This window comes from Embiotoca jacksoni, unplaced genomic scaffold (assembly GCF_022577435.1).
Source record: "Embiotoca jacksoni isolate LCO1_2020_lvr unplaced genomic scaffold, fEmbJac1.0.p SCAF_2, whole genome shotgun sequence".
In the NCBI taxonomy this organism is placed as follows: Eukaryota; Metazoa; Chordata; class Actinopteri; family Embiotocidae; genus Embiotoca; species Embiotoca jacksoni.
Window position 1 is genome coordinate 10,095,353 of NW_027185340.1, and position 11,654 is coordinate 10,107,006.

The 11,654-nt window shown below is 45.6% G+C and overlaps 2 protein-coding genes across 7 annotated transcripts in view; both read left to right on the forward strand.

Moving 5' to 3' along the window:
* zeb2a (zinc finger E-box binding homeobox 2a) overlaps positions 1-2,564 on the forward strand; it is a 44,061-nt gene extending 41,497 nt beyond the window's left edge. For all 4 annotated transcript variants that reach the window (XM_069154496.1, XM_069154498.1, XM_069154497.1 and 1 more), the window contains exon 10: positions 1-2,564. This exon is cut by the window's left edge and continues 935 nt beyond it. The gene's annotated coding sequence lies outside the window, so the exon portion shown is untranslated.
* Positions 2,565-3,294: 730 nt separating this feature from the next.
* gtdc1 (glycosyltransferase-like domain containing 1) lies at positions 3,295-11,437 on the forward strand. 3 transcript variants are annotated; one of them, XM_069154506.1, is made up of 11 exons: positions 3,295-3,362; positions 6,616-6,806; positions 7,181-7,348; positions 7,547-7,720; positions 7,879-7,995; positions 8,067-8,204; positions 8,427-8,536; positions 9,357-9,501; positions 10,527-10,597; positions 10,769-10,860; positions 11,124-11,437. In XM_069154506.1, the coding sequence occupies exons 1-11, from the start codon at positions 3,351-3,353 to the stop codon at positions 11,196-11,198; spliced, it is 1,293 nt and encodes a 430-aa protein (XP_069010607.1). In that variant the 5' UTR covers positions 3,295-3,350; the 3' UTR covers positions 11,199-11,437. The 3 variants fall into 3 exon arrangements, with proteins under 3 accessions (XP_069010607.1, XP_069010608.1, XP_069010610.1); XM_069154507.1 differs by having other exon boundaries at positions 7,181-7,321; XM_069154509.1 differs by lacking the exon at positions 3,295-3,362 and having other exon boundaries at positions 6,620-6,806; positions 7,181-7,337.
* Positions 11,438-11,654: the final 217 nt, after the last annotated feature.

The window sequence follows — 11,654 nt, forward strand, 5'->3', positions numbered from 1 at the left end:
GATCTCCGGCTCATCAGGTTCCGTCTGACGTTTTCACTCCTCAGCTGCTTCGGTAAAGATTCACAGATTCTGAAACTTCGCACGAACGTCTGTTCTTCATGTCGTTCGAAAGGCTGTCTTACCGTTAGCTGCAGTGCTAGCCACCGCTCATGCTAACGAATGAAGTTGCTGTGATTCAGGTTCCAGGGCGGCGATGCTAACACAGTTAGCCGCTAACAGTGTTAAAGTGGTGGTTTGTTCCCGCATTGTTCTTCTTAAACGTCGGATAACGTCGTCTGAAAACCTTCAAGGGATTATTTTGTAATCGTCAGAGCATTTTTTCATAATTCTGAAAATGTTTTCAGTAAAGTTTTTTTTAAATGTTCTTATTTTAATATTTAATATTTTTATGCTTTAAAAAAATATTACGCAAAATGTTTTGTGGTAACATCTTATAAATATTTCTAGAATGTTTTTAGAGAAAATTTTTCAACTTTTAAGAAAAACATGGGAACAAAAAAATATAAATAACGTACGCAGAACATCGCATCGTTTCTGGCTCGTTAGCCGTCATCTGTCGTGCATTATTTCAAAATCTCGAAATTTAATCGCTCACAGGAACGAAACGCCGCTGAAGTGTAAAAGCTAATTCAAACTTTATTTCAGACTCACAAGAGAGAAAAGAAAAGAAGAACTTAATAAAACACAAAATATAAAACCAGTATTTGTCTTTAAATGTTATTTTAATAACAGCTCATCTGTACGTTGCGTCTGCGTGTTTTCTAACTGTGATGCGTGTTTAACGTATTATTTTATCTTGCTGACGCTCCGTTCGCCTGAATAGATGCATTTTCTCTTTTATTACATTTTATTGATCGAAGTCAGATGACAGACTGAACCTGATAGGTCAAAGGTCACAAATGTTTCATACGAAGTTTGACAACGGCATGAACTTTTATATTAGTCCTAATAGTGGGGTGGGATGGGGGTGGGGGGGGGGTAGAGTCCACAGGAAGTCTGAATAACACTGGGGATGTATTATTATGAATTATTATTAGATGTATTATTATTAGCGGTGGTGTTAATATGTTAAACGTCCTATGCAGCCCTCAGCAGAGATGCAACACGTCCCCGTCATGAAGCTGGTGGGATTGTTTCAAATCCACATTATGCAAAAAATAAATAAATGAATAAAATAAAATAAAAGAAGAAGTAATAATCATTCTCATTATGATGAAGTGGAGTTGTTTTTATGTACAGTATTATAAAGGCCTGAACGCTGTGTGGTGCTATAATGTTCTTAACTTCCTGTGTCTCGTTGTGTTCGAAACCTCCCGTCAGGAAACTGCACTCGACTCCCTGAATCACTACGAAACAAAAAAAAAAGGAATAAAAAAAATAAAATAGGGAATAAAGCCTCGAACACTCGGTCACTTCCTGTCAGTGTTATTGTCGTGTTTTGTCTCTTTTTACTGTGATGTTTTTTTTATTTGTATCCTACTCTATTATTTTGCCAACCGACCACACGACTTTGGGCCTCCTGATTCTTTTTATTTGTTTATGTGAAGGAACATTTAAACCTGTGTGATTTTCAAAATAAAATGTCGACGTGAGTCTTAAAGAGGAGCGCGTGGTGTGAAAGGGCTCCGAGACGAAGACAGTAAAAGAGGGCAGAGCCTTTAGTGTGGTGATTATTTCTCCAGAGAAAGCCTTATATGCAAACCTTCACCTGTGCGTTTCTATAAAGTGCCATCCCTGTACAGTGTCCTCCCCATTCTCACCCGTCCTCCACCCGTGCACACCCGTCCTCCCCCATCTCCCCCATCCTCACCCGTCCTCCACCCGTCCTCAACCTGTCCTCACCCGTGCCCACCCATCCTCCCCCATCCTCACCCGTCCCCACCCGTCCTCCCCCGTCCTCACCCGTCCCCTGCCGGCTTCAGTGTTACAGTGAAACTCTCCTCCTGTTTCCATTCGTCAGTATTAGTGTAGATAGTTTGGTAGTTTACATATGTTTGTGCAATTTTTATGTATTTTTGTTCCATGACAGTATTTTTTTTCCCATCAGTATTACTTTTTTTTTTTTGTTGCTTTTATTGAATTTTCCAACACAATTTTTTTTTTTTTTTTTTTGGAGAATTTACCATTTTATTTATGTGACTCATTTTATATTTCCTAATTTTATTTATTTCATACTGTAGTGTACAGTATTAGAGTTCCTCACACATAGATATATTTTAGTAAAATGATCCTGTCGTCGATCGGAGCAGAAATCTGACTCGAGAGCGTCTCTGATATTTGGAACATTTCTGTTTCTGTTTTCTTTCATTTCCTGTCAAACTACTGGAAATTATGAATTGGAGAACTTTTGATACAATGATTATTGTGAAAACACTGTATTTTTGAGAGTGAAAAATCCATTTTATTCATGCCACTGAAGAGGTGACGAAGGACTGATGATGATGATGATGATGAATTCCTGAACTGTCTGAAGTATTACTATTTTTAATTTCTTTTGGAAATGACCATGCTCGAATAAATGTAGCCAAATTAAATTTTAATAAAGCTGTGTTATTCTTCTTGTACGTCGCCTCGGCACCTCTTTGACTCATTGACACGACGATGAGGATGAAGGCTGTTTTTAGCCTCCTCGTGTTCCCATTACATTTCTGCTCGCTCACGTCAGCGCCCCGTTCGAGCTGCGACACCCGCCGGCTCTGGAAACCTTCCAGCTGTGCACTCACTTTACTTTGAAAGGGGACTACTTCCTGTCGCATGACACAAAAACATTTGATGAGCTCGCCAATAATGTTTCCATGGAAACCTGAAACGGTCAGAAACATTTAAAAAGACGTTGTGACTCGAAACTGAAGAAGAAATATTTCCGGTGATCGATCAAACCGATCAGCGGTATTGATCAAGGGTTTGTGTTCAGATTATTGATCGACTCATCAGAGGCTCCATCGGGTTCATCAACCTGCAGGTATTGTTCGGCCGTTATCATTAAAACTGATTTTAAAACCGGTCAAACATTCAAACTATAGACTATATAATACCTGTATATAATATTTGTAGTATATATGTTATATAATATATATATAAATATGTTATATAATATATATAAATATATATAATAAATATGTATATTATATATATATATATATATACATACATACATATATATACATATATATAATATACATATTATATTCAGTTAATCAGAGCCATTCAGACAGACGACTCCACAGCACTGATATTAATGTACAAACATCATTTCAGTGCAGAGGAAGAGGCAGGAGAAGGCCGTCCCGCGCGCGGCTCTAACAGCTACGTGATGACGTAGAGGGTGTGCGTGAGCCGGCGTCGGTCAGATGCAGTCGGAGGTGAGTGTCCCGCTGCCTCAGTACGAACCGTCCATGTGGGTGAACCCGGGCCGGTGCTTGGTCCTCTGGCGGTGACTCAGGTCACCGTGTTCCCGCTGGAAACAGCCCGGCCGGTACCTCCTGCTTCGGCTGTTACCGGCGTTGAACGGGGAGGCGGGAGTGTCGTTTCATTGGGAGGAGGAGGAGGAGCGCTGGTTAGCCATTAGCTGCTAGTTGTTAGCCGTTAGCCGCTCGCGGAGTTCTTCAGTGTGTTTGGCTAACAGCTAACGGAGCTAACAGTGAGTTTGTGACGTTTTAAAACGTGTCCAGGAAGTAGACGCAGCCCGGCCCATTGGTTTGAATCTGTTCAGTTAAAGGACACCGAGCTGAACATGAAGAACCTCAGAGTTCTGGACTTTTCATTCACTGCAGTTTTGGAGGACATTGATAATAAAACAGTTGATAACTGCTCTTTGATTGATTGATTGATTGATTGATTGATTGATTGACGTGAACATCTCCCAGCTGTTCAGTTCACCAGACTGTAGGCGGTGTCACACTCACAAACATAAATGATCAGACAGATTAATCGGTTGCTTGACAACCCTTTTGATGATCAATCATTAGTTTTAGGGTCTTTTTTTATTTTTATATATACAGTATATATATATATATATATTTTTTTTTTAATGAAGCCTGAACTCACTTTCTGATGATTGTTTTGAATTCTGATGACTGAAGTTTGTTTTTTTAATCAAAATAAATTGAAGGTTGTTTGCACACATTGGACACAAAATTATCAGAAAACAAAAAAATGTGCATCGTGATTTAATGACTGAAATCAGAGAAGGTTTATTCAACAGACGAGCCTGCCACCAGACTGCAGGTAAATATTATGAACTGGTTGTTCATTGAGTAAAATGTAAAGTCAAGATATTTCAGTTTAAAGTAGCTGAAACAGGGAAATACTGAAGGACCGCAAATATATGAAAAACACATGTGAAACTGAAGAACAGAAGAGGAAAACTGAAGCTGAACACCCAACAGCCGAATGATTCCAGTGAATCGACCTCAGACGACCTCTCTGCTATTAATGTCAAACTTTTGTGACGCAGCATTGATCCGTTTTCTACGATTTCGTTCTCCGGGTTTCGTTTCTGTGTTTCATCTCCTATCCGGTCTTTTGAGTTCACGTTCGATAAACGAAGTGTCGACGGGTTATTGATCAGCAGCTGCCTTTACTGTGTAGCCGCTGTTTCCGTGAAGACGGGAGCAGATCTATATCGAGCAGATATGTACGAGTGTGTTTATGTACGATCAGAGAGTGTATGTGTGTGTACTATGAGTGTGTCTATTATGAGTGTATATTGTGTGTGTGTGTGTATTATGAGTGTATATTGTGTGTGTGTCTATTATGAGTGTATATTGTGTGTGTGTCTATTATGAGTGTATATTGTGTGTGTACAGTGTGTAACGTGTGTATTATGAGTGTGTATGATGTGTGTATCCTGAGGCAGCGGTATAGCAGGGACCTCTGATCCCCAGGCGGTGTCAGGCCCGCAGAGGAGCGTTTGTTTTGCGTGTAGGTGACTCATGAGGTGGGGGTTCCCCCCGGCGGGACACGTTAACCCTTTGTTTCCTGTTTCCTGTGTGTCCCTGCTGGAGGCGGGAGGACGCTGCAGTGCTGGAATCCCCCAGCGTGGTCGATCACATTCACCGACACACTTCCTGTCAGAGCTGTCGATGTTCCGTCGTCCTTCGCGTCCACGCTCCTCTTCGTCATTCCTGTTCCAGTTACATCACAGCTGCTCACTGAGTGACACGTCATCTTCATCTTCATCATAAATTCACACAAAACATCAGTTCGATCGCTGCAGGAACATCTTTATCATCATTGTCTGAGGTGTGTGTGTGTGTGTGTGTGTGTGTATGTGTGTGTGTGTGTGTGTGAGAGAGAGAGAGAGAGAGACACCAGTGCTTTAAAAGTTTGACTGCAGCTTTTATTTCCATTATAATTGTAGATAATTATTGAAACTGGTTGATCAGAAATATTTTATTATTGATTTTATTTTGATACTTCCTCTTTGAGGCAGTGTAGTGTTTCCCAGCCTGTGGCTCGGGGCCCCCAGGAGGTCCCCAGGTGAATGTGAAGGGTCTCAGATGTAGGTCGTGAAGGTTAGAGAGCTCAGAGGTAATGACTCCGTCCCTGTTGAACACTTTCACACTTCTTATATTTTGACACATTCGGGAAACAGATTGGACCGTTCTGAGCACAATGGCTGACATTCTGTTTCTGTTTCCAATCAGATTTTTATTCTCGACATTTGCGTTTAACCTCTGCTGAGCCAGCGCCATCGTATCTCGCCTGCAGACGCAGAAGACGAACAGATTGCACAGCTCATTTCCTCCTCCTGATATGAGTGGCGGGAGCAGATATTGCCTGATTGAGCCGCCTGCGGGCGAACGCTGAGTGCTGCTGCAGCTACTTTAGCTCCCATTGTGGGCAGCTAAATGGAGGGCGGACTGGAAATCACTGGGAGGGGATTCAGAGGAAGCTTGGGGACCGTAAGCCGTCCACTTCCTGCCGCTCGCCATGCAAACCTCCAGTTCGTAATGGGCTCCATCAGGACACATTGTGCTGCAGATAGAAGAATATTACTGCGTTATTGTGGTTGTGTTGTTGCAGCAAAGTTAACTTCTGCTGCCGCTCCTCAACAATAGGTTTTTCATTTGGCGAAGCTTCGTGCTGCCGCCATCAGGCCGCTTCTTATTGGCTGACTCGGCTGTTTTGATCCTCAGTACATGGTGTAAACAGTTGTTCTGCAGTAACGTGGGGCTCCTGTCTCTGTGGAAATTATTAGAGAACAAGTAGATACCCAGTGCGTGTCTGAGGGAACCGGCGCTGCTGTGGAAATCCTGTGGGCTGCCAGGCCGAGGGAGTCTTTGTCACACCGTGCCTTCATCCTCTGAGACGGCTTTAATCACCCTAATAAAGGCTTTTAACTGTGATGACTCAGAAATCCGAAAATATTACATCCTCGAGTGAACCAGTGAAAAACAAGCTTGTTTTACTGAATAGCCCACTTTCTGGTTTACAGTTAATATTTAGTTAATATCTTTTTAATAAATATCTGTCCTTCAGTTTTTTAGTAAATATCTGTCCTTTAGTTGTTAGAAAATACATATATATATATATATATATTATATATATATATGTATTTTTATATATATATTTTATATATATATGATGAGTAATCGATCTCCTCTCCGTCAGGTGGCTCATTCGCCCAGCGTCCTGCTGGTGGAGGCGTTTTACGGCGGCTCTCACAAACAGCTGATCGACCTGCTGAAGGAAAATGTTGACGGCTGCTCCGTCTTCACGCTGCCCGCCAAGAAATGGCACTGGAGGGCGAGAACGGCGGCGCTGTACTTCAGCCAGACCATCCCCGCCTGTCCGTCATACAGGTGAGACTCACAGCGCCGACGTCACGTAGGTAACATTTGTAAAGGTTAACGTTCAGCGCTGACTGTACATCCCACTTTCACTACACGTCTGTCGCGGACAAAAGAATTCCCGATAATGATATTAACGTGATATTTGTCAAATGTCAAATATAATTATAATTAATGATATAGAATCTAATTTAATTTACGATGTAAAATATTCAAAATAAGTTCTTATTTCTCATTTGTCGCTGATCAGTTGTCAAAACTTTCAGAGCTGCGTTTGTTCGACTCGGTTTCAGTTCATCGGTGACTTGTTTCCATGGAAACAGACCGTAGACACCGGCGTCCACACAGTTCCTTTCTCCTCCGGTAACGTGGTATTCCTCCTGCAGAGTCCTGTTCAGCAGCTCCGTCCTCAACCTGTGTGAGCTGGTGGCGCTCAGACCGGACCTGGCCCGCCTCAAGAAGGTCCTGTACTTCCACGAGAACCAGCTGGTTTATCCGGTCCGCAAAGACCAGGACCGGGACTTCCAGTACGGATACAACCAGGTGCTCTCATGGTAACCCCCCCCCCCCCCCTCAGATGTGTAAACAGGAAGTAGACCCCCCTCAGATATGTAAACAGGAAGTAGACCACCCTCAGATGTGTAAACAGGAAGTAGACCCCCCTCAGTTATGTAAACAGGAAGTAGACCCCCCCTCAGCTGTGTAAACAAGAAATAGACCCCCCCCCCCCCCCTCTGTATCTGTGTCGGCAGCCTGGTGTCGGACGTGGTCGTGTTCAACTCGCTCTTCAACATGGACTCCTTCCTGTCCTCCATCCCCTCCTTCTTGAAGAAGATCCCGGACCACCGGCCCACAGACCTGGACCACCTGATCCGTCCGAAGTGTTTGGTCCTGAGCTACCCGGTCCACTTCCCTGACGTCAGCAGGTCAGTTCAACCTCAGTGACTCTCTGATGGGTGACCGCTAAACCCTGTGCGGGAGTCTGTGGTGGTCTGTTCAACAGCCTCTTTCAAAATAAGAGCTGGAATCTCACAGCTTCCTGTGACTGATTTTCTGCTTCTTGTTGTTGTTGTTGTTTCTTCAGGTTGCTGCCCAAACACAAATTGCTCCGCCGGCCTGCAGTGCCGTTTCATGTTGATGACATCACCACCGCGGCGCCGGGTGAGCACCAGCAGATCAGCGGAGATGAAGTGATGCGGCGGTAATAAACACTTCACGGTCTCTGCAGCAACGCTCAGTTCAGACGGAGACCTGACGGGTGCTCACCTGCAGGTCTGAGGAGGATCCACGGCAGCCCACATCTGGACCGGCAGACCAGAACCCGCACGGGGAGGGGGACCCTGCTGACCAGAACCCGGGGGACCCTGCAGATCAGCAGAGGCCCCTGCACATCGTGTGGCCCCACAGGTGGTGAGTTCTCAGATGATTAACAGGCAGGAATCGTCACATTAGACAGCAGCTGAACAAATGAAGCGCTCCCTCTGAGGTAACAACAGCTGATCACACAATAATCACACATAACGATCAATATTATCAATAATAACGACTTCCTTTAGCAGTAACTCCTCTTACACTCTCACACACTCAAACACACTACCCCCCTCCCCCTCCACCCCTCCTTGTATGTTGTAGGGAGCATGATAAGAATCCTGAGCTGTTCTTCAACACGCTGCTGAAACTGAAGGAGAAACAACTCGACTTCCATCTGTCGGTGCTCGGAGAGACGTTCACTGATGTACCAGGTACACGCACACACACTCTCTCTCTCTCACACACACGCACACACACTCTCTCTCTCACACACGCACGCACACACACTCACACACATGCACACACACACTCTCTCTCACACGCACACACACTCTCTCTCACACACACGCACACACACTCTCTCTCTCACATGCACACACTCTCTCACACGCACACACTTTCTCTCTCTCACACACACACACACACACACACACACACGCAAACACACTCTCTCTCACACACATGCACACACACACACTCTCTCTCACACACACTTTCTTGCACACGTTTTCTCACACACACACACACACACACACACACTCTCTCACACATACACACACACACTCTCTCTCACCCTCCTGGACCAGAGTTGGACCTGGTTTTGGACCCGGTTCTGGAACCAGCCTTCGTAGCAGTCTGAGGTCTGTGTGCATTTCTGTTGACTTTAAAAGTCGTTTTAGAGATTGATGGTGTGGAGGTCAAAGGTCAGGCTGCCTCCCAGAGGACAGGCTGTAATTGATGACATCATCAGCTGATGATGCGATAATGAGTGTTCTGCTGTGATGATGCGACACTCTGAGATATTAGAGCATCAACTTTTACAGCCGGCTGTAAAACAGCTGCAGACGCAGGAAGTAATCACGTTAATGAGGGCGGAGCCTTGACCGGACTGCTCTTCATCAATACATCACTCCTCTTCATCAATAGATCAATCCTCTTCAACAATAAATCACTCCCCTTCTCCTCCTCATCCTCCTCTTCCTCCTCTTCCTCCTCCTCCTCCACCTCTCCCTCCTCCTTCTCCTCCTCCAGAGATCTTCTCCAAGGTGAGGTGTTTGCTGGACTCTAACATCCTGTCCTGGGGTTACCTGTCCAGTAAGGAGGAGTACCTGCAGGTGTTGTGTCAGGCCGACGTCGTGGTCTCCACCGCCAACCACGAGTTCTTCGGCGTCGCCATGTGAGTCTTCCTCAGATGAATAACCTGGTTCAGCTGACCGACCAAGAGGCTAACAGACAGGGTTGACGATGTCACAGACGAGGTTGACGATGTCACTCCAGCTGCAGCTCATACTTCACTGTCAGCTCTTATTTTTTTACTTGAGTCCAAACAGAAATCTTTGATGTTGTTCATGAAACGAGGTGACGGACACGTGCTCGGTCCACAGGAGGGCTTGGTCCTCAGAGCCTCCTCCTCCTCCCCCCTCCTCCTCGGTCAGCTGGTCTGGTCTCATTAGAAGGACTCTTTGAAGAAGGAGACCTGACAGAAACTTGGAGAGTCCAGCAGAGTCCTGCAGGTGTGGACGGAGACTTCAGTCACCTGAACTCTGCAGCTCTGTCTCTGATCTGCTTCAGTCAGGTGGATCTGAGCAGCAGCCAATCAGGCCACTCCGTCTCATCTCCACCTGATTCATGTCTGAGCTCGGTTTGTAGCCGCAGGTTTTTATTGATCTCCGAGGAGTCGAGTTTACATCACTGAAACAAACACACCAGACTCAGACCAGAAAGAAACAGAGTTAGTGAGGGTGATCCTGTTTCCATCCTCTATCTGCCCACATGTAGTGGAACTGTCCCTTTAACAGCTGCAGAACTGTGTGAGCAGCTCCTGTCTGCAGTGCATCATGGGAGTTCAGACAAACATCACTGATCACTGTGACACTGACGCAAACTTAAAAACAGACAGATTCTCAGGGGACTTCTGAACTGTCTGTTTCTCTGCTTTCTCAGTGGTTTATGCTGAAAGACATTAGTGCCTGAGTTCAGCTCAACAAAATAAGAGCCTGAGTTCAACTCAACAAAATAAGAGCCTGAGTTCAGCTCAACAAAATGAGAGCCTGAGTTCAGCTCAACAAAATAAGAGCCTGAGTTCAGCTCAACAAAATAAGAGCCTGAGTTCAGCTCAACAAAATAAAGAGTTCAGCTCAAAAAATGAACCAGAACCAGGACTTGGGTTGGAGGTGTGTTAATGTGCTGGTTGTGTTGCAGGTTGGAAGCGGTCCACTGCGGCTGTTTTCCTCTGTGTCCCAAGGCGCTGGTGTATCCTGAGATATTTCCAGGTAAACACACCTGTGACTCCACACCTGACCTTCTTCTTCTTCTTCTGTTTCTACTGCAGCTCAGCACCTGTACTCCACACCTGACCTTCTTCTTCTTCTTCTGTTTCTACTGCAGCTCAGCACCTGTACTCCACACCTGACATTCTTCTTCTTCTTCTGTTTCTACTGCAGCTCAGTACCTGTACTCCACACCTGAGCAGCTCTGTAAGCGGCTGCAGGGACTCTGCCGGAGGCCCGACGTCGCCCGCAGACACGTCGTCGCGGTAACGACACACGTTCCTGGGTCCTGCTAGTTTATCATTAGCTTTATGATCCAGTAATCTCAGGGTTAGGGTCTAGCTTGTGGCTAACTGAACCCAGTTTATTGCCGGTAGTTAGCATGTTAGCTAACGAGATAGAAGGCGTAAATCCGACGTCGGGATGTTGAACGTCTTTATGCTAAGATATTCTAAATGCAGAGTCGTTTATAGGGGGATGTTCTCTGGTGAACTGGGCCTTTAATCTGGTTCTGGTTCTGGTTCTGCAGGTCGACACCGCCTCCTTCTCCTGGGCCTCCCTGAAGCCGCACTTCCAGGCTCTGCTAGTGAACGAGCGGCCCTGAACGCACCACAAACCTGAACGCACCGTGCCCCTGAAAGCACCATGCCCCTGAAAGCGTCGCGGCCCTGAACGCACCGCGGCCCTGAATGCTCCGCCCTGTTTCACCACAGGGTGGAGCAGCAGCCCAGATCTAGTCTTGGTCCTGGTCCTGATGCTGATCCTGTTCTTGGTGCTGGTCTTGGTCCTAGTCCTGGTCTTTGTCTTGGTCTTGGTTTTAATAAAATAATCTCACTAAAGAGATTTATTGATTCTATTTTGTGTATTCAACTGTAATCAATAATCCGTAGGCTGTCCCTAAACGCCCCACGCTGACTGTGCAGTGAACCCCGGCGGCGGTGTTGGAGGCGGGGTTGGTTGCCGTGGTGAACTGAAGCGTTGGAGCATGCTCAGTGGTGGTGTCGCTGTGGATCTGTGCTGCGATGCGTTCGCTGAGCGCGGGTCTTCTCAGAGTTCCGTG

Coding starts and splice junctions, on each gene's coding strand:
- gtdc1 (XM_069154506.1), top strand. Junction 7,349..7,546: donor TACAACCAGGTGCTCTCATG/GTAACCCCCCCC, acceptor CTGTGTCGGCAG/CCTGGTGTCGGACGTGGTCG. Junction 9,502..10,526: donor GAGTTCTTCGGCGTCGCCAT/GTGAGTCTTCCT, acceptor GTTGTGTTGCAG/GTTGGAAGCGGTCCACTGCG.